Source organism: Schistocerca serialis, chromosome 5, assembly GCF_023864345.2.
Source record: "Schistocerca serialis cubense isolate TAMUIC-IGC-003099 chromosome 5, iqSchSeri2.2, whole genome shotgun sequence".
Lineage (NCBI taxonomy): Eukaryota > Metazoa > Arthropoda > Insecta > Orthoptera > Acrididae > Schistocerca > Schistocerca serialis.
In genome coordinates this window covers 239,013,482-239,036,035 of record NC_064642.1, presented here as the reverse complement: position 1 = coordinate 239,036,035, position 22,554 = coordinate 239,013,482, and the positions used below count along the sequence as shown (strand labels likewise).

The 22,554-nt window shown below is 41.9% G+C and overlaps 1 protein-coding gene across 1 annotated transcript in view; it reads right to left on the bottom strand.

The window, feature by feature from the left end:
- Positions 1-22,554, bottom strand: part of LOC126480732 (RNA-binding protein EWS) — a 99,228-nt gene that overhangs the window by 5,594 nt on the left and 71,080 nt on the right. The window contains exon 4 of the mRNA XM_050104003.1: positions 10,497-10,585. Within this exon, the coding sequence (XP_049959960.1) occupies positions 10,497-10,585 (89 nt within the window). The remainder of the gene's footprint in view (positions 1-10,496; positions 10,586-22,554) is intronic.

Here is a 22,554-nt window from a genome sequence, read left to right as displayed (position 1 = left end):
TTCAATTTTTGCACAATTTGATTACAGCAAACAAAAGCTCTTTTCCCATAAGAGGACGTTCTATCAGGAATCAGATAAAAACATGGGCCTTATAAACCAGAAAGCTCACACAGAAGTCCCCAAAGATTAAATACAGGAGCTCATATCAGCTCGGTCAAAGACTTTTCACCATTTAATGTTACTGAAGCGACATCTGAAACTTTTTGCCTATGGACAGCATTCCTTAAGCCCTTCTACAAGCAGAAGTGTCCCTTTCCTATGTGTCCAGTTAGGAACTCATTATAAACAGAACTCGCTCAAGGCATGCCAATTCAGGACTTATAATCATCCAGCTGAGGAATTCAATGGACTATAGTGATTTGCCAGGGTTTTCAAGTAGCAGTAAGACTGCATGATAATCCCCAAACTTTACCAATTTATTTATTATGATAAAATTTCATATTCTAAAATGTTCCAAATGTTTCAAATCTACTACCCACATCTCGTGAGAAATACCAGGATCTAGAAGTTTTGAAAAATCTTTGTGGGTCAGCAGCACCTATTGCTTGAAGTTCTCAGAACAGGCAATCTTCACTTTTTAAGCAATAAAGGAAAAGTCAATGCTTATGTTTCTTTCAATTCACGGACTCATGCCCTCCTTTCTTTGAAGAAGGTACTCTTACTTGACTTATTCATCATCATCATCATCATGATCATTATGATCATCATCATCATCATCATCATCATCATCATCTTCTTCTTCTTCTTCTTCGTTTCCCCCCTATCCAACATCTGGTCGGGTTGGGGTATCAATGGTACTTCGTCACTTTACTGTCTTTCCACCATTCTTCTTCCACAATTTGGTTCCATAGCAGGTTTCTCCTCCATCAACTCATCTTTATTGTATCAATCCATCTTTTTCTCTGTCTTCCTCTTGATCTCTTGTCCTCAATCTTGAGCTCCATCATTTTTCTTGTTATTCTTCCCTCTCCCATCCTCTTTACATGACCAAACCATTTTAATCTATTCTTTTCAATTTTTTCTGTCAACTTCACCACTCCAATTTCCTTCCTAACATCTTCATCTTCATTTTTCACTCTCTCTCTCTCTCTCTCTCTCTCTCTCTCTCTCTCCCCCCCCTCATCTTCCCTAGCATACTTCTCAGAAACTTCATTTCACTGGATTGTATCGTACTCTCCTCTCCTCTAGTCACAGTCCAAGTCCCTGAGCTGTAAATTAGAGTAGGTGTGAAGCAGTTCTTGTATAGCACCAACTTGCACCTCATTGGCACTTCCCTTCCCCACACCAAGTCCCTCACACACTGGTACAATGTACTACTCTGTTGTATTCTTTTGCTAATTTCTGCTTCCAAAAGAGCATTCCCCATTAATACACTTCCCAAATATTTCAAGTTGTCCACTATTTCAATATACTGTCCCTTAATATGAATTTGTCCCTTGCCCTCTCTATCCCCTCTGGTTACCACCATGGTCTTGCTTTCCTCCACACTAAATTTCATTCCATATTTCTCGACTTTATCAATTAGGATGTCTATTTGTTTTTGTACCTCCTTACTGTTTGTTCTTCACACCACAATATCATCTGCAAATAGTAACAGCTTCATCTCCCTTCCTTTATGGGCTTCTTTCGTCTCTCTGACTATTTCATCCATCACCATTATAAATAGTAGTGGTGATATCACACTTCCTTGTTTTAGTCCCGTAACACTCTTAAACCATTCAGTTCTTCCAACTGATGTCTGCACACACAACAAGAGCTTTTTTCATACATTGCCTGGATGACTTCAAGTGTTTTCTTTCTAACTCCCTTTCTCTTCATGGCTGCCCATACCTCTTCTCTGGGAACACTTTCACTAGGTCGAGAAATGTCATCACCAGATCTTTCCCACACTCCCAATGTCTATCCATCAACTATCTCATACTAAAGATTGAGTCCACTGCTGATCTACAAAAGCCATACTGCTCCTCTTCTAACTGCCCTTCCACTTTTACTCTCACTCTTCTTTCCAGTATCCTCTCCATTATTTTTGCTACTTGGGATAGGAGTGTGATCCCTTGATAATTGTCACATACTTTCCTGTCACCATTCTTGAGAACTGGGATTATTATTCCCTTTCACCATTCTTCATATACACATTTTTGGGTCCAAATGCATCTTATTAGTCTATATAGTCGCTGTAGCCCAACTGGTCCAGCTGCCTTATCATCTCCACAGTATAATTTCATCTATCCCAGGTGTCTTTCCTGTTTTCATTCTTCTCGCAGCTAGTTCCACTTCTAACATTGGTATATCCTCCTCTTCAACCAGACCCCTGCCCCCTGCCACACTTCTATTCCCTTTCCATTGCCATTCTTCACATTTAGTAATTTATCGAAGTACTCTTTCCATCTCATCTTTTCCTTATCTCTTCTGGTTGGATTAATAGCTCTCCACTTTCCCCCTTCACTAGCTTTGTGTGTGTTTTTTCCTTCCTCATACTCTTTGTAATTCCACACATCATCCCCTTACCACAAGTAACATCTTTTTCCAACTAATCATCTTAGGGTTGAAGCTTTTTTTTTCACGTTTGCTTTAACAATACATATGTTTTTGGACAGAATCCGTCTTTAGCAAAACACAGTTTTGTTTTTTAACCCAAACATGTTCAGTTGCAGCATCTTTAGTGGGTTTATTTCATGGCTGTTAAAGATCAAGTTCTTTACTGTTTGTATACATGTAACTATTAGTTTTTAAATCATAATGACAGGTATTTGAAAAAAAAAAAAACACATAAAATTATGAATTCATATCTTTTTACCACATGGTGTGGTTTCTCTGATGTGTTGTGTTTCAGCAGTGACTGTTTTGTTTCACAGTTTGTCATCTGTAGCCACTTACACCTCCAACACTTGGTTGAATTTCTCTCAGCTTTTCCTCTTTTCTTCTGCTACCATTTTCTTACACTTATTTTTACTATCCTGGTATTTCCTTTTACTTTCAGTTGTTCAGTCTCTGTTCCATTCATGCCAGATTTTCTTCTTTTCTTTTGCTGCCTCCATTACCCTCTCATTTCACCATGTGTCTCCTTTTCCTTTACCCTTCCGGACACACTGCCACAGGTCTTCTCAGCAGAGCTTACAAATGCTTCTTTGAACTTACCCCATTCCTCTTCCACACTGCTATACTCATGTTAGGGATTTTACGCTTAAGTAACTCCTTGAACTTTTCTTGTACCATGCCATCCTTTAGTTTCCACACTTTTATTTTCCTTTCCCTTTCTTCCTTTATGTCTTTCAATTCATCGAATCTCATCTTTTCCACCACCACTCGATGGTTTCCATCAAAAGCCTCTCCCGCGAGTGCATTTACATCCATCAAGTGTCTCCAATTTTTCTTTTCCACCAGAAAGTAATCGATGGCCGTCTTTGCCCGTCTATCACCCCATCCATATCTCATTATCTTCTGGCTATTATTTTTACGGAACCATGTGTTGCCCACAATCAGCCCAATTCTTTCACAGAAATCAACCAGTTTCTCTCCTTCCTCATTTTTCCTCCCATATCCATATGGGCCAATTATCTCCCCATTCCCTTGCCTTTCTTTGCCTACCTGCACATTTAGGTCACCCATTACTATTGCTTCCATACCTGTAATTATACTATCTAATAAGCCTAAAAAATCGTCTATGTTTTCTTCTTTATTTCCTTACTTCACTTATTAACATGTAAAAATGACAGTTAGAATAAATATGTGATAATATTTTTACAGAATATAATGTAAGTTCTGTATTTTTGCAAAATAAGTTTAAATGCTACAGAACGGTAAGATTCAGAAAAGATTCAAACATAAATATTAATGTTCTGTAAAAATGTATAAAACTGGGCTTGGCTCATTCTTATGCCTACAACTGCTCTGTACAGAAAGGTCTAGAGAGAGAGAGAGAGAGAGAGATCCAGAATATTCTAGAAAGCCCGGCACTATTTCAACTAAACTTACATGGAAAAAGAAAGAAGTGTTATAGGAATAGGATTTCTCTAGCACTGCTAGGAATGGAGTAATGATAAATAGGGGAAATGGGGTGACATTTCTTCTAACAGTAAGTGTTGACGAGAACAGACAAACACATATAGAGAACAGGAAAACACAAATATTAAGCAGCAGTCCAGCCAGAAGTGACTGAATAACATTGCTACATGCTACATGGCGGTACCAGACAGCACAAGAGACCAGCAAGAGTACGTACGTACGCACGCACGCACGCACACACACACACACACACACACACACACACACACACACACACACACACACACACACACACACACAAAGCCACTGTATCACTGGGCTGTACTTATCTTTTCAGGAGGTTTTAAGTGCAAAAAACTCATTTCATTACAAGAACCATACTTGCTTCAATGCCTTGGTTAATACAATTGTTCACAGTGTAACACAAACACAAAATTATATACCCCTCATTCTACTATCGTATGTTGAAAACCTCGTTCGAATATCAAACTGTTCATGAAATAAAAGTGATGCAAGGTTTAGGTAAATCATTTTCTATAATAAGAATTAATATCTGGTACCGGTCACAAAACTGCAGCATGCACGTATTTCTCGTTGGAAATACAACAGCAAAAATATTGTAACAGTATGGCTGGAGAGTAGAAACAATAATTTGTGAGACATATTTTGCATCAGAAGCCAAGGCTACCTCTATCACATCCCACAACCACTGTCTTCCCAGAGTTAGTTAGAGATGTTTATTATGTACCAGTTTTCTAACTGAACATTTATTAGATATCAGCAAGCACAAGAAACAGGCAAGAAATACAAAACTGTTGACCTGGCAGTCTCCTTTCTGTAATATATAAGATACTCACTGGAATCAGAAACAAATAGAATATATGATAGTTATTACTCAAGGAAAGGAACAAAAGTGGAGTGACTCCAAGGGGGGAATGAAATTACAAAATGATGCAATGTGTATAAATCATCACTCTGCCTTTGTCGTTAAGTTTTGGGAAACCTTCTTACTACTATAACAGACCTTGAGACTGATTCAACTTGTGTTAGAGAACTTCTTTAGTTTCAACAAATTTCATCACAAAAGTGGGAAATAAATGACATGAAAATATTTCTCAACAGTTAGAGGAAGTTTTCAGATCTTTCCATAGGTAAAACAAAGAATAAGAGTTAATGAGTCAACCTGAAGCAGATGATATTGTTCTGTTGACATTGAGACTGCAGACAAGCCTCAAAAGGGAATGGAAGAACTAAACAACCGAATTTAATTGAAGATTTGGAAATGAATTACAATGAGTCTAAAATAATCATAGAAGGAGTACAGGTTAATAACTCACCACACAGCTGAGGCACCATTTCCATTTTAAGTCTAAAATAGTGTACAATCAATATATTGACTGAAAAATTGTAAACATTGCCAACGAAGTGATTGAATCTGTTGATTAGCTGTTGTATTTAGGACACCAGAAGGGAAGATGGATACAGAAAGAAATAAACACTACAGCAAAAGTGGTCTGGAGTGCATTTGGTTAGCAAAGCTGTTTTCAAAATAGTTTTAGATGTGTAAGATACAAAGATTACATGTGTTTTGGCAGTAAGACGCGGTCTTCTAATGTGGGAAACTGTAAAACTCAAGTACCTTCTACAAAGAAATGGAGATATGGCTGTTGCAAATTACTAGGAGTGAGAGGAAAAACAAACAAGTGGATAAGGTAACAGAATGAAATAAAAGACATATTTGTGACCAATGAAAATTAAATGACACTGAATGGGACAAGTAGCCAGATGAGACAAAGGTAGATGAACCAAGAAAGACTGTTGGATGACAGTGGTACTCCAGTTATGATTATTCCGACTATTGATATGGTAACTCCACTTACCAACCATCAGAAAAATCTAGATGAAGATTGATGCTGAGCGTGAGGCGTTTATCATCAAGCAAGTTCTTAACTCGATTCAAAGAGATTATAAAATTCTGAGGTAATGACCCAACGGAAACACGGCAGGAGGCATTGGGGAATCATCAAGGAGCAACCACCACCACCACCACCACCACCACCACCACCACCACATTCATAGGTTACTCAGCTTTTTGGAGCCTTAAACTACAGTTATCACAAGAAAGTTCATAACCTGCTGAAGCATCCCAAAAAGTAAATGAAGATACCATTCTAACATAACATATAACAGTTGGAAAAACTGCTCCAAATAATGGTACAGGAAAAACAAAAGACCAAATGTGTAATTTGCACATAATTTCTTCCTTACACGTGATGAGACTATTTAGTTTTGGTGATTTCCTGAAAACAACTACATCTACAATGCAAAAAACAACTTATGGTGTGTGGTGAAGAGTACTTTGTGTACCATCATACCTCCTCTCCCTTTTCCTATTCCAGCCACAAACTGTGCATGGGAAGAACGATATTTGGTAAGCCTTCATTGTGATCTCTAAATCATTGAAATTTTACCTTAATGGTCTTTTGATGAGATAGTAGAACGAGGAAACAGAATATTCGCAGACTTTTCTAAGAGCATATACTCTCGGTATTTTAACAGTAAAGCAGGTCATGGTGCACAAAGCCTCTATTGCCAGGTTTGCTACAGGAATTGGTCAAGCATTTCTAACACTTTCATTTACTTAATTAACTCACAAAAAATGCAGAGATCATCTTTGGATCTTCTCTATTTTTTCTATCACTCATACCTAGTAAGGAATCTAGAGTGAAGGGAAATATTCTAGTATTGGATGATCTAGAAATTTGTAAGCTACCTCATTCACGAGCGCACTTCTCTTCTTGATTCTTTCAACGTGTGTCATCTATTTTTTGTTGATTGATTTGAGGAGAGGGGACCAAACAGCAAGGCCATCGGTCCCATCGGATCAGAGAAGGAAGTCAGCTGTGCCCTTTCAAAGGAACCATCCTGGCATTTGCCTGAAGCTATTTAGGGAAATCACGGAAAGCTAAATCAGGGTGGCCGGACACTGGTATGACCCGTCATCCTCCCAAATGAGAGTCCAGTACAGTAACCACCGCACCACCTCACTTGGTAATCTGTTTTTCCTACAGTTAGTTTTATGTGGTCATTCCCCTTTAAGTAACACCATACGGATACTCTCATGTTCAATGGATGTGACTGTTTCCAGTGATTGTTTGGCAGTCATGTAATTTTCCCTTATCTGTACAAAGTGTGTTACATTTGTTTATAATGATAGTCAACTGCCAATCCCTGCAACAGTTTCATGATGTTTTTGATGTTATTCATTAGGTCATTAATGATCCAGTAACACTCCCTTGGGTGTGTGCCCAACAACTTCAGCCACTGAAAATGACATGTTACACTTTTATAGGGTAGAAACTCTTGAATACAGTCACAAGGCTGGTCCATTATTGTGTATGCTTGCATTTTATTCATTAACAGACAGTGCAGTACTGCACTGCATGCCTTCCAAAAGTCAAGTAATCAACATTACTGACAGGGACAATTTCTGCCTGTCGAGGGATTTACTGCACATACCTGAGTGTACAAGACACGGGTTCTCATGGTTTCTGCTGATTATTTCACCACTTTCAAAACTTTATCACAAAGCAATCTTTACAATGGTACTTGACACTTTTTGATATCAAATTTGATAGCTATGCAGTTTCCTTTTATATTTTCATTTGTTGCGAAAATACTTCTGCCCTTCAATTCAAGAGGGAAAAACAAAATCATGAAATTAAGAAAACATTCTCGCAACATAATGACAGTTCGAAGAAGTAACATCAATTATTTTCTTTCCTTGCCGAATGCACAGACTAGCAGTAAGTATTTCAAGACAGTGGCAGCTTTACACGCTTGTGCTTATATTAAATCATTTTCCAGCAGAGAACAATAAGCTTTCTCTTTAAGTTCACCTTCCAGTCCCCACTGCCCTCATACAAACGCATACACTCACATATTGCACATGGAGACTACTACATTAATGTCACAATAGACTTCATTTACCAGTAAACATCAGCTGCAACTTTGAAAAAGAGTGGATGTGGAGTGGGTGGGAGGGAGGGAGGGAGGGAGGGAGGGAGATGGAGTGGGAGAGACAGAGAAAAACAAGGGTGGTGGAGGACAAAAGAAGAATACCGGGGGCAAAGGAGAGGAAGGGGAGAGAGAGTACAACAAGATAGAAATCAGGAGCGTTGGACATGGGGGAAATATGGAGGGGACGCATAAAGGGGGCAGTGGAAGGCAAAAGGGAGGGGCAGAAAGGAGGGAGACAGAGGGAACACGAGAGACGGCGGGAGGGGGAGCCGAGGTGGAGATGGCGGGAGGGGGTGTAGATGGAGTAAGGGAGAGTGCGGGTGAGGGATAGGGAGAGAGATGGTGAGGTTCAGGTAGATGCAATGAGAGGGTGAAGCAGCGGGGACAGGGCGAGGCAGCAGTGAGAGAAGTAAGGGGGCGGGTAAGGGTGATGGGGAAGTGAGAGAAGTAAGGGGTGGGGCAACAGGTGACGCGGTGGGCAATGGTACGATCGGGGGCGGGCGAGGGGGGCGGGCGAGGGGAGGCAGCAGAGAGAGAAGTAAGGGGCGCGTAAGGGAGATGGAGAAGTGAGAGAAGGGGTGGGGCAGACAGGGGACACGACGGGTTGGGCGGCGGGCAGGATGGACGAGGGGGAGGGTGCGGCGAGCGGGGTTGGGGCGTGCGGGCGAGGGGGGGGGGCGTGCGGGCGAGGGGGAGGTGCGGCATGTGGGTGGGGTGGGGGGGAGAGGGTGCAGCATGTGGGCGAGGGGGGGGGGGTCGGGTCGGCGTGCAGGCGAGGGGGGGTGGCGGGCGGGGATGAGAAAGAGGCAGAGGATTGAAGAGACGGGAGACAGGTAGGGCTGAGAAGAGACAGGTAGGGCTGAGAAGAGACAGGTAGGGCTGAGAAGAGACAGGTAGGGCTGAGAAGAGACAGGTAGGGCTGAGAAGAGACAGGTAGGGCTGAGAAGAGACAGGTAGGGCTGAGAAGAGACAGGTAGGGCTGAGAAGAGACAGGGAATGGGTAGGTGGTGATGGGTGCGGGAGACTAGAGGGTGATTGCGGGTGGAGAGACGGGTCGGCGTGGGTGGAGAGACGGGTCGGCGCGGAGGGAGTGAGGGGACAATATGGAGGGAGTGAGGGGACAATATGGAGGGAGTGAGGGGACAATATGGAGGGAGTGAGGGGACAATATGGAGGGAGTGAGGGGACAATATGGAGGGAGTGAGGGGACAATATGGAGGGAGTGAGGGGACAATATGGAGGGAGTGAGGGGACAATATGGAGGGAGTGAGGGGACAATATGGAGGGAGTGAGGGGATAATATGGAGGGAGTGAGGGGACAATATGGAGGGAGAGAAACTGTTTAATACTTCTGATTGTATCATCATTACAATATTAGATTTGTATTATGATATAACATCACAGTTTAATATTTCGTAAGGAAATGAGGTCATTAGAGGTGGATGGAGTGGACACATTGCCCAAACTGGGACAAGAAAGTAGATCTGCAGTGGCCCTTCGAAGTTAACATTCAACTTTCGCGTTTGTTGATTTAGAAAAGCCATTAAAAATCAAAATCTGAATGGTCAGATAGTGATCTGATCCCAGCTCCTCTAGAAAAAGCACATCATCGCTCAGTATTGATATCATATATACGTACAAGTCTAGGAGGATGAACAAGCTGGGAGAATAGTGGAAACTAAAGGCCAATAAATAAAAGAAAATCATACGGCCTATAGCATGTTTCTATTTTGATAGGTCTGTGAGACATCTCATGCTAAACACCCATGCACGCAAGCACTCCCGTCTTCTGGCACGTGCGCTCGCACGCACGCAGAGAGAGAGAGAGAGAGAGAGAGAGAGAGAGAAAGAGAGAGAGAGAGAGAGAGAGAGACTGGGCTAGTTACAGAACAGTGGTAGGAAAACAGGGCATGCTTGCACACATCACTGTTTACCAATTTGAGTGTTATTGAGTATTTGTATGCAGAAGTTTACACAGCTTTGAAATAAACTACACATGAACACAAATTTTTCTGTGTCGACATCAGTAGCTGTACAAAATATTTATTTGCACAAATGAACATTACATGGTACAAACAAATAGGGTATGTCATACAGGAACCTACTAAAATGCTAAAATTCTGAGTGCATCACACCTCATTTGTCAAAGCAGTACCTATATTAGGATACTGGAAAACATAAATACGGCCTCCTTGATCAAAATTATAGACTATAGTTTCACTGTACAAAGCTGGAAATTATCTGGAGGATTACACATTTTCACCTTTGTGTAAAAGATAAACAGTTCCTTAGAAATGAATCAGTATTAAATATTCTCCATACCTTCTAAAGAACCAAACAAAAATTCATCGCACTTTATATAATCAAGCAACGAAGTCAAGGGGTCTGTTGAATCCACCCTTGCGATTCATGTATTGACGATATTTGCGTTTTAAAATTACATGGACTGAACCTACGTCATTTCCTGATACCTTTTTGCCTTTTGTAGTGTCGAATGCACAGAAACCCATTATCTTCATCATTTCTTGTTCATCTGGAGTCTTTCCCTCCAAGTCAGCCTCTAAAATAACAAAAATAATGATGTAAGTTTCACTGCAAATCTTTAACATACAATAATTTAGAAAACTGAATTATCACTAATTACTGCTCCAGAGAAACACAAATTTATACTGTTTGGATTGTCCTGTAGAGAACATGCACACACTGAGACTTATTCCAATGCCACAAATGAATACTGTTTTCTTATCTCCATTGTCTTCACATGTTGAATATTGACCTTAATTTCCCAGTAAATTGCTGGGACAGACAGGGATCTTTACTTTGCTAATAGTCCCAGAGCTGGAATATCACAGGAAGAAAAAACTGGGCTATATTTGGTACCAGCTTTGTACACACACTCAGTTTTATGATGAACAAATACTAAATGTGTGAGGAAATAGTCAATCACCAAAGTCACTAGCAAGCTGCTCTTATTTTTTATCTATGGCAATCATTTAAACATAATAAATTCAGCTTAAGTTCATATAAAACAAGCTGTATTTGTTTCTCCATAACAAAGATACCTATGTCCGTCCATATTAAACCTACTAATTACCAGCAATCCTCTACTTTGATAGCTGTCACCCGTTCCTTACCATGCAGTCCCTTCTCATACAGCCCAGCCACCTGTTGTCGTCGCATCTGCCATGACGAGCAGTTCCTCCCGAAATATACCGAGGGCCTCACTGAAGCCTTCACAAACTGCAATTATTCTCCCAACCTTGTACAAAAACAAATCTCCCATGCCTTATCTCTCCAGTCTCCCACCACCTCACAAACTCCCGCCATCTGGCCACACAGGAGCATTCTCCTCCTAACTCAGTACCACCCAGGACTAGAGCACCTGAATTATATTTTCCACCAGGGTTTGAACTACCTCTAGCTGTACCCTGAAATGGGAAATGTCCTGCCTACTATCCTTCCCACCCCTCCCACAGTGGTATTCCGCTATCCACCAAACCTACACAATATACTCATCCATCCCTACACAACACCTGATCCCAGCCCTGTACTTCATGGCTCATACCTCTGTAATAGACCTAGATGCAAGACCTGTCCTATACATCCTCCCTCCACCACCACCACCCACTCCAGTCTGGTCACAAACATCACCTATCCCATCAACCAGTCACATGATCTGCAATGTAAGCTGCAACCAATGTAGTGCATTCTATGCGGGCATGACGACCAACAAGCTGTCTGTCTGCATGAATGGCCAACAACAAACTGTGGCCAACTGCGCAGGTGGGAACTTTTCCTGGAATATATCCTACATTCCCGTAACTCTCCTGGCCTCAACCTTCGTTGGTCACTGTCTTCTCCCATCCAGCCAGTTCTCTGTTCCCATTCCAGCACTACACAGCCCTCACTCCTCCATCGCACCCAGTCTCTTTACTGCTCTCCTTTTCCGCCAACCCTCCTCCCCACCTCTCCACTGCCCTCCGTCTAACCTCCCGATTGCTTATAGCAGCCCTTACCCCTTTCCACCTCGTCCCTACGCGCTCCCCAACAGCATGTCATTGTCTGCCACCGCTACCCTACTATCCTTCCCCTTCCCAGTCCCAGCCTCCTCCTTACCCCCACCCAGTCGCCATTCCCATCATGAACTGGTGCTGCTACTTGCAGAGTGGCCTCAGTTTCCTGAGACTGCAGTCGTGTGTGTGAGTTGCGTTCGTGTGTGTGTGTGTGTGTGTGTGTGTGTGTGTCTAATTTTGACGAAGGTCTTACTGGCCAAAAGCTATATTTGTGACAGTCTTTTTTCTAAGCCTATCTGCGACTGAGCATATCCGCTATATTAAGAATATGTAATTTTCACACACACAAATATGTGCACAGAACACTGCTGGCTCCACCTTTGAAACAAAGGATGTCTGTGACATTTGTAATGACAATTCATACTGCCACAGTGACAGCAATCTTTAAGCATACATGGAATGCAGACACAAACATGTTTGCTTATAGTGCACCAGTTGTCAGCTGCTTTCAAACCACACAAGTTTCCTTGTAGTCATAAAATTGGTTGTTTTTACCCAAGTGAATCACTCGCACACCATACAGCTGTACCGCAATCCTAATGTGTGGGCCTGGTTAGCTCAGTTGGTATAGCATTAGGCTTTTAACCTAAGGGTCCAAGGCTCAAGTCCCTGTCTGGGTGGAAATTTTAACACCTTCGTAGTGGCTCATCTGATAGTGATGGAAGCAGGATCCCTCTTTAAGCTAGACATTAAACCAGTTTGTAATACTGTTATAATACTGCCGGTCTGTAAATACTGGTGGTGATGATAAAATTTTGCCTGCATGACTTATCAAATTCCCTCACTGAATGACTTGTCTGGTATTAGTAACAATGGATTTTTGTGTACTGATGTTTCACAAACATATGGACATCTGACTGGCAACAGAATTTACACATTTCTCACAAAGACGAAGTCCCAGTTTCTTGGGAGATGTTGGAAGAGAATAACTGGCACTTAATTGTTTTCTCCACACAAACCATAACATCATCACATTCAAACATTTTGACCATGGAGGCTGTTTGGGCTAATCAAATCAAATCTGCGTATTTCCAATCATGCAACTGAAGACACTGATTACAGTAGAACTTGAAATCCAGTATAGCACGCAATACCTATGCCACTAAATGATAAACATGGTTACCTACTATGGTTTCACGGATATCATTTGTTACATTCTCATTCAGTGCCTGACAGAATCCTGCAACGCTCGTAATGTATTCACCCAAACACCTCCACCCCACTTCACCACCACAACAAGACAATCTGAATTGAATATTTCCCCCATCAGACACCACCACACTGTAGACCATATAATTTGAAAGTAGCCTTATTTTACTAAAAACAAATTGTACATATCATTACATCCGAGTGGGTCAAATTAGATGTTAAAGCTGGTTCGAATTTCCTTGCAGCACTTAAACCACAACTTTATACAATATTTATCAACAGAAACACTACCAAAAATGTTTCTCTATGCCTCTCCAGACAGTGTTCCTACACAAAAGTGGTGTACAATGGTTGTTTTCTTAATGGTAACAATGTCCTTTAATGCTCTGGTGTCCGTAGATGGAAGTTCCAATTATTTTTCCACTGCTATATAATTTGGTTTCCTATCTTGTGCTCCTCCATCGAGTACATCTATTGTCATGTTAATGATTTCTTGATGCCACAGTGTGGGTTGCATTGTACTGTGTCTTCTTTTTGTCCAGTTTTGTCATAGACCTGTTTCCTTCCCTATTCCTTTTAATTTCTCATTTAGTACTGCCCACGTAATTCTTACATACTTTGATAGCACTATGTTTGAAATGCTTCCAATTTCTTCTACACATCTTCCATGCAACATATTTACTTCCAAACAATTCTGTATTCTCTAAACACACTTTCAGGGACTTCTTCCTCAATTACCTATCGATATTAAAAACTGATAGAGCTCTTTTAATGAAGTTAGCTTTCTCCATCTGCAGCAATCTACTTCTATATATCTTATATAAACATAATACATCTCTGCATCACATACACCTTAACAATTTCTCTTAAGCCATCTTCTGTGCTGTTTATTCCTCTCACTTGGTTTATGTTGAGGATATAAATTACTCATCCATCCTAATTGTTTCAAGGTTCCAAAATCTTATACCAACTTGAGCAGTCAAAGGCTTTCCATAGATTCACAGTAGCTACACAGAAATCCACATTTTTCCTTCATTAAGGGTGGGTTCAAACACAACAAAAGTAAGACCGTTGCTCATGACATACTGCAATGGCACTGCGAGCTACCATTCAATGTTGTGGAACAGTTTTCAATATGGCACCAGCTGCCATGATTTAGGCAGGTATTAATGTTATAGTGCAGATTATGGCATTAGAACCGAGGCAAATGTTAAATACAATGAAAACTCCAATACTGAAGTCAAAAAACTAATTTCTCACAGGAAGAAATGAGGAGGAGGGTGGGATACAAAGGTAGCAACATACACACTTGTAAAAGAACTAACACTGACACGAAAATGTTGTATGCTGTCAGACCAACCAATAGTTGGCATCTAAGTGTCAACCTCCCAATGTTGCACTGTTAGCAGTCTTGTCATGCCGCCTCCTGGTCCCTGCACACACTGCCAGACAGCATTGTTCTCTCTATCCACCTGTGCCCTGCTAATCCATCTCCTTGCCCATCCCCTCTAGAGTGCTGCTTACAATGAATGTGACAGTTGCATTCCAGTCCGAGCTGCTGGCGATGGTGGTCATGTGTGCATGAGGTATGCTTGCTTGTGTTAATGAAATGTGTGTGACAATTGCTACTCACCATATAGCGGAGATGCTGAGCTGCAATAGGCACAATAAAAAGGTGCACACAATCATAGCTTTTGGCCATTAAGGCCTTTGTCAGCAGTAGACACACACGCACACACACACTCCTGCAAGCACAACTTGCACACACATCTGCAGTCTCAGAGATATGAAACTACACTGTGAGCAGCAGCACCAGTGCATGATGGGAGTTTTGACTGGGTGGTGGTAAGGAGGCGGCTCGGGCAGGGAGGGGGAGGGATAGTATGGTGGGGGTGGCGGACAGTGAAGTGTTGCAGTTTAGATGGAGGGTAGGGGAGAAGGTGCCGAGGGGGGAGGGGTAAGTAGCGGAAAAGAGAGTAATAAAAATAAAAGAAATTAAGAGGCTGGGTGTGGTGGTGAAATGACAGCTGTGTAGTGCTGGAATGGGAACAGGGAAGGGGCTGGATGTGTGAGGACAGTGACTAACGAAGGTTGAGGCCAGGAGGGTTACGGAAACGTAGGATGTATTGCAGGGAAAGTTCCCACCTGCGCAATTCAGAAAAGCTGGTGTTGGTGGGAAGAATCCATATGGCACAGGCTATGAAGCAGTCATTGAGATGAGGGGTATCCTGTTTGGTAGCATGTTCAGCTACAGGATGGTCCACTTGTTTTTTGGCCACAGTTTGTCGGTAGCCGTTCATGCGGACAGACAGCTTGTTGTTTGCCATGCCTACATTGAATGCATTCCATCCTGGATTTTCCATTGTTTGGAATGTGTGTGAGTGTATTTCCTTTTCTGAAGAAAGCTTTGGGCAGAAGCTATGTGTGTAACTGTATTTCGTTGCACCTGTCCGCAAATTACATGCCATCTTTATGGTGAGTAACAATTCATGTTTTGAATTATGGTGTTTTTATTCCAACCTGGAGTTTCCATTGTTCGATTTTACCTAACAGCTTTTCTTCCATCCCACAACCCAGTGACATTTTTTTTGTGACTATTGTTAAAAGCATTACTCTACACAGTATCTGTTTTTTCTCTTCCTTCCAGTGTTCATTCATCGCCTTCCAAACCCCACATGCTCCAACTTCCGATCCACAATGTTTCAATGATCTTATCCGTGCACATGTGCCTACATGACAGTGCGGACGATTGAGGCAAAATCTGACACCCCAAATTCTTCCCATCAATAATTACAATTATTCCTAATGATACCACCTCATCCTCAAGTACTTTCACATTTCATTTTACATACCCACCTGTGCCACACAGACTTATGATCCTAGACATAACCAACCCTTCTTCACCTTTCTCTTCCCTTAACCCAATACACACATCTCCCATACCTCATCCATTTATTTTCTCCCATGTTTTTAACATATTTGCACAAATTTGTGGACATTTTTACATAACTGTGTGCATTCTTACCAATTTGTGCATGTCTTTGCATATTTTTACATGTATTTCTGTTATCCAGCTCCCCTAAAACCATCTAACAACTTCATCTGCCATTTCCATGTCTTTCCCGTTTCCTCTACGCCTTCCCTGTCACAATGGATCCCAGTTCCATCTTTCTGCACCGGTTTTCAGACAAGTATACCTTATCAACCTAACCACAAAAATTCCTTTCCCTGGATACCACCCTTGATCTCTTAAGATTTCATCAGTTCCTGGCTGTTACAAACCTGGTACTGAAAAAACACATCTCCATGGCACAGGCATCCCAGAACCACCTCTGCAAGATACTACTACAGGGTGTATACGTGTACAAGGAAAAAAAATTTCCCTAGATTTTTCCCGGATATCCCGGTTAAAACATGTACTTCTTCCCAGACTTAAATACGTTTTTTTCCCAGCACTTTAAGAGGGAGGGGGGTGGGGGGCGGGAGGGGGGGGGGGGGGGGGGGGAGAGAGAAGTTTTGGAAAGACCTTTAACGAAAAAAGTAGAGATGTTTCGGAAAGACCTTTGATGTGCAGCAACATATACGCGTTCGTGAAAGAATAAATTCGAATTCCACCAAACAGCACTTTAGTTTCTGGAGTGTTGAAATCAAGATTGTGATGACCTTTTGTAAGCCAACCATACCTCAAAGGCCATGTGATCTCGCCAGCCAATGACAGCAGATATTCAGAGCAGAGGCCAATAGCAAGATGACTTATGTAGTGCGAACACAGAGTAAAAGTTAAACACACAAAGAGGAAAAGTTAATAAAATGGCTCTGAGCACTATGGGACTTAACATCCGAGATCATCAGTCCCCTAGAACTTAGAACTACTTAAACCTAACTAACCTAAGGACATCACACACACCGTGCCCGAGGCAGGATTCGAACCTGAGACCGTAGTGGTCCCGCAGTTCCAGACAAGCGCCTAGAACTGCTCGACCACACCGGCTGGCGGAAAAGTTAATAGTTTACATTAATATACATAGTGTACCTACAAGAAAAGCTAAGCTTTTGCATGTAATATTGATCTTTTGAACCATACAATGTAGGCTTTCACAGCCAGTGTTGTCTTCAGTTAAAACTTCCGGGCTGAGAGGCCATGGTCAATGTATAAAATTTCCACCTAACGTTTCGTCTCCATCTGTGGGAGACATCTTCTGAGGTCAGCCCTCGTCTGATTAAGCAAAACTGGGAACAGGCGAGGCGTAACATTGTTGCGGCTCATAACCGGCAAGCACGTCGTTATAATCGATATCGCCTCCCCTTTAATGGAAAGCCTGGTGATCAGGTGCACATTAGGAATATGATGGGGAAATGAAAACGTTCGGGTAGGCTAAGTAAGTTTATTCCCCGTTTTATCGGCCCATGTACTATCTTACGGGTCTTGGGTCCAGTCAATCTTTTGATTCACCATAATGGTTCCGGTAAACAGTACTGAGTGCATCTTAGTCAAGTGAAGAGTGTTGAATTGTCTGCGGGCCCTTCGTTTGGGTTTGAGGAGTGGAGGTTGAGATGAGCTTCTGTCCGTCTCGTTTAAACACACGCCCTTGTTACGCCTTGGCTTCCCGCTGGCACTCTTCCGCGTGGCAGCGCCGTCTGTTCTCCTCGTCTCGTGCCCCACCCTCTAGGTCGGTGGAGTGGAGTGAGTGAGTCGTGAAGCAAGGCAGTATGCCATCGACTCCAGAAGTGCTTGTTTGTCTTACTTGCGGTGGTTTGTGTGGTGTCGGCCGGCTCATTCCACCGTGGGGTTCTATGGCACAGCGTGTCTGACTTGGAGAAGCCATTAGCTCCGATTATGCTTGTTCTTGTCGGAAGAGAATTGAAATAAGGAGCTGTGATGTTGCTGTTCTGGAGAATAGTGGGAGTCGCCGAGGATGGTTGCAGGTTTTCCTTCGGGACGGAAGTTGAGTATATTGTGCTATTGCCGTTGTGCTTTTGACTTGCTATTGCCTTGTATTAGGGTGGTGTTTGCGACTTCCTTTATGTTGCTGCTGCCGACATTGTGTGTTTTCCGTCCACCGGTTTAGCTCGCCGGTTCTGAACCTATGAAGGAAAAGGTTGAGTGTTAGTTCTGCACCGCGTTTGCGGTGTTTGACTTCGAGTGTGTAGGTTGTTCTTGTACTGCTGGGCTGGTTCCTCGGTGAGGCGTCGATGTGAGTGTGAATTGCTTGGTTAAAATTTGCAGTAGGCACTCCGGGCATGGTCGATGCTGTACAACAAGGATAACAGAACATGTTGAATCAAAGGCTGTGAATGTGAGCTGTTGCTCTGTCATGTCACATCAGGAGACTGTCTAATTAGGTACTGATGTATTGGTGGATATCTATCGATTCTTGTGGCCAATTTGGTAGTCAGTTCCAAGCCTACGTGTTCTATGTATGTGAGAGAAAGAAAAGATATTTGTGAAGTACGTGGCTGGGCACACCTTAAAAGTTGTTGGTCCATGTGTTTATCTCAAAGATTGTTTTAATACCGTGTGTTGTTATCAGTCCCTTTTAGACTGAAAATTTTACAGGATTAGAGAATTTTATTTGTATGTTTGCCTATATGAACAGTGTCGATTGAGCTGCTGGCTTTTACGCCAGTTTGTGAAATGTGGCAGCTTTATGCTGCAGTTTAATGATTTGTAATTGAAGGGCATCATTTAATTCCTCTTTGGGGCTCGCCTTGTATTTTTCTTGTTTCGTACTACCTGAAGATTGTAAATCATGATATTGGGGCACGATGACTGATTCGTAGCCTTGCAGCTGCTTGTATTTCATACTCGGCAACTGTGGTTAAACTTTTGTAAATTTGCTGGCCATGTTGGTGTGTGATTGTTTGCATTTTAAATTTAGATTTTATGCAAGTTTACCTTTTAGAAGTATATGCATGTATTGTTGTCCCTAGGTTTTAAGCTGGATAGTATCAATTGATTTATTTAAGGTTGCTAAGTTTTAGGGAATCGCTTCACTGTATGATAGCTCTTAATGCTTAATGTGGATTCTAAATGTACTGTGGCCCTTAAGGCTTGATTATTGATAAATTTGTTGATTTGCCTTCTATTTTTGAGAACTTGCCTAACCTTAACCATTGGCCAGCCCTTCAGGCTGAGCTGTTTATTAATTACCTTGATGAATTGGCCCTTCAGGACCCCCTTTTGGAAGCTCTACAGCCCTTATGGCTTTGAAATCCAGTTTTAACACTTAACCTCCCTTGTTAGTGTACTGGGGCCCTTAAGGCCGGCTTACAGATAAATTCCTGGCCATTTACTTACTTACTGCAGAATTTGTTTGACTAATTTCATTTATTACCTGGCCCTTAAGGTCGAGTTGTTAATAAGCAATTGTTATTTTCCAATTGACATTTTTAAGATTTTCTTATCTTGTTAATCTGGCCCTTCAGGCCTCTTATTGTTTCACACTGCCTTGCCTAAACTGTTGGAAAATCTGCTCTTTAACTAAAGTCTAGTTAACTATTTTGGTGGCCCTTCAGGTTCAAACCTTCTGTTCATACGTTTATATTTGAATATATTCTTTGTCTGTGGTATTGGTCTTTTGTATCTTAAATTTTGAAGTGAAGTGAATTTTGGTTTGCAAATTTATTAGCTCTTCAGGCTGAATACGTTATATGTATTCTTGCTAAACTGGCCCTTCAGGCTTTCTTTGTGATTGCAACCCTTAAGGCATACGCAGCACTATGTTGCGAGGTACAATGTTAAATTGTTGATGAACTAGTTTCTTAAGGTTTGATTCTCCCTATATTCATTATCTTGGCAGATTGTATATTGTATTTTAGCTAGTTTTAATAAATGCATTAGAAGTAAGGTGTTGTGTTACTTCTACCAGCACTTGGCCCTGCTTCCTCGCCCGATCCTAGTGGCTCCTTACATCCTTGATTGTTAGAATTTTTGCCCGTTAGCCACTATTATTGGTTCCAAAACTGACAAAAATAACTTCATTGCCCTACAAGGCGATTAATGCTTGTATGCTAAAAACTTGGAAATAAAATAAAATCAGAAAACAAACTAATAATATATTTTTGCCTTCCATATTATGTGAATGCATTTTAATTTACTCGATAGCTCTCAGCCACAGAAATTCATTTTGTTTTCATTTGACATGGGACCTGTAAACGAAGAGGAAACAGCGAAATCACTTAACGCATATATGGGTCACATAGAGACTACCCCCGTCACCACTAAAACTCAAACAACTCTGCACATGCACTGATCCGGCAGCTAGGGTGCACAAGAAAAATTTTTCTCATTAGCATCTGTCTGTTGTTGCTACTCCTGATACAGCTAATAGCCACACTTCAAGTAACCGGAAGCAGGAGAAGGTACTGCTCATATGTTAGTCAACTGCGTAAGCATATGAGCCCGCTGGTGACTGGTCAAACGAACTTAATGTAAACAGCTGTGACGCTACACTCACAGAAACTAGTTTATTGTTACAAAGTATTACATAGTCTTCACCGTAAGGTCTTTGACATATTTTTGCTGTTTGCAGACCGTTGTGCATGCACTGTGTTTTGATGTTGTAAATGGCACAATTCCTTTGCAACTTAAGTTTTATTTCTCTCTCTCTCTCGTTTACGTTTTATTGCTGCACTCTTGTTCTCCAGTAGTACAATACGGTAACATTCTTTGCTAAAATATCAATTCTTTTCAGTCAAAGTTACAAAAATTAAACTGAAACTAAAACAATGAAAAATATCTGGAATTCTGAAAAATTCCCTCGTTTTCCCTGGTTTTCTCCGGGATGAAAAAATTCCCAGGTTTCTCCTGGGTCGTACACACCCTGTACTACTGTGTAAACCCTGCTACACACATCACAGACCTGAAATTGATTCCCTTGCTCTCCAGTGCCTAGAGAATCATTCCCGTAAGTTATTCAACCTACGAACATCCTACTGCTGTCTCAGGGCACCACTAGCCAAACTCCCATCCTACTCACAGAATTCATCCTCGTCAACCTCTCACAGCACCCACACCTTCCCAACTTACCACATCTCCCAAAAACTCCCTACCAACACTCCGCCAAATCCAGAGCTACAACATTCCCATTACTTTCCACAAAAACCCTCAGCTCCACACACATTTACTCCTATTCATAGGCCTCACCTTTAGCCTTAAACCCAAATTTAACTATGTTGGACTTTTCAAAGACCTATCTCCTTCTCCCGACCCCTGCAATGGAAACACTTCTTTGCCTCTAATTCTTCCACCCAATGCTAATATAAACCCAATATTGAACTCTGCCTTTCCCCATTATACCACCATCCATCAATGATCTCCCCCCTGCCCCCCTACCTTCCAAGAATTAATCACCTTCAATTTCACCATCCTTCCCCAGGTCCCTTCCTAAGAACATCAAACTTTCAGCAGAAGAAAGGACAGCCAAACATAACCACACAAAAAATCCTGACCTAGTCATCCTACCTGCAAAAAAAGGTTCCACCTCTGTCATTATGAACCACAGTGACTACCTGCTGGAAGACCTCTGCCGAGCAACAGTCTCTGACACCCCATTTTAGCTGGTTATTGTGGCCCCCACAGAAAGAATTTCGGCTCTCACTGACCAACACTTCCAATCTATTGCCCATAATCTAGCCTCCCACATCAAAGATACCAACAGCTTCCTTCATGGAGTCTACTCCATCCCCACCCCTTTACCTCCTGGATTCCTACTCATCACTGCTGACACCACTTTCCTACATACCAAAATCCTCACGCCCAAGGTCTTGACGCTATTGGACACTACGTTTTCCAACAGCCATCAAACTCCAAAACCGCTACCCCATTCCTCTTACACCTTCTTAATTTCTTCCTAATTCACAACTACTTCTACTTTAAAAGCAAGATACAGAAAACAAATCCATGGCACACTCCTATCTTAACATGTTTATGGACTATCTAGCTGAAGCCTTCCTAGCCTCTGAAAATTTCGAACTCCTTGCCTGGCTCAGGTTCACTGATGACATCTTCATGACTCAGGGTCAAGACAACCTCTCGTCATTCCATCACATCAATACCTTCTCTCCCATCCAGTTCAACTGGTCCTCCTCAAATCGACATCCCACCTTCCTGGACATAACCACCTCCTCTCTGATGGCTCCACCCACACCTCTGTCCACCCATCAATCATCAACAGGACCTGCATTTTGACAGTTGTCATCCCTTTCACACCAAGAAATCCTTCTCATATACCCTGGCTACCTGGGGATGGCGCATCTGCAGTGACAATAACTCCCTTGCTCAGTACGCAGAGGGCCTCACCAAGGC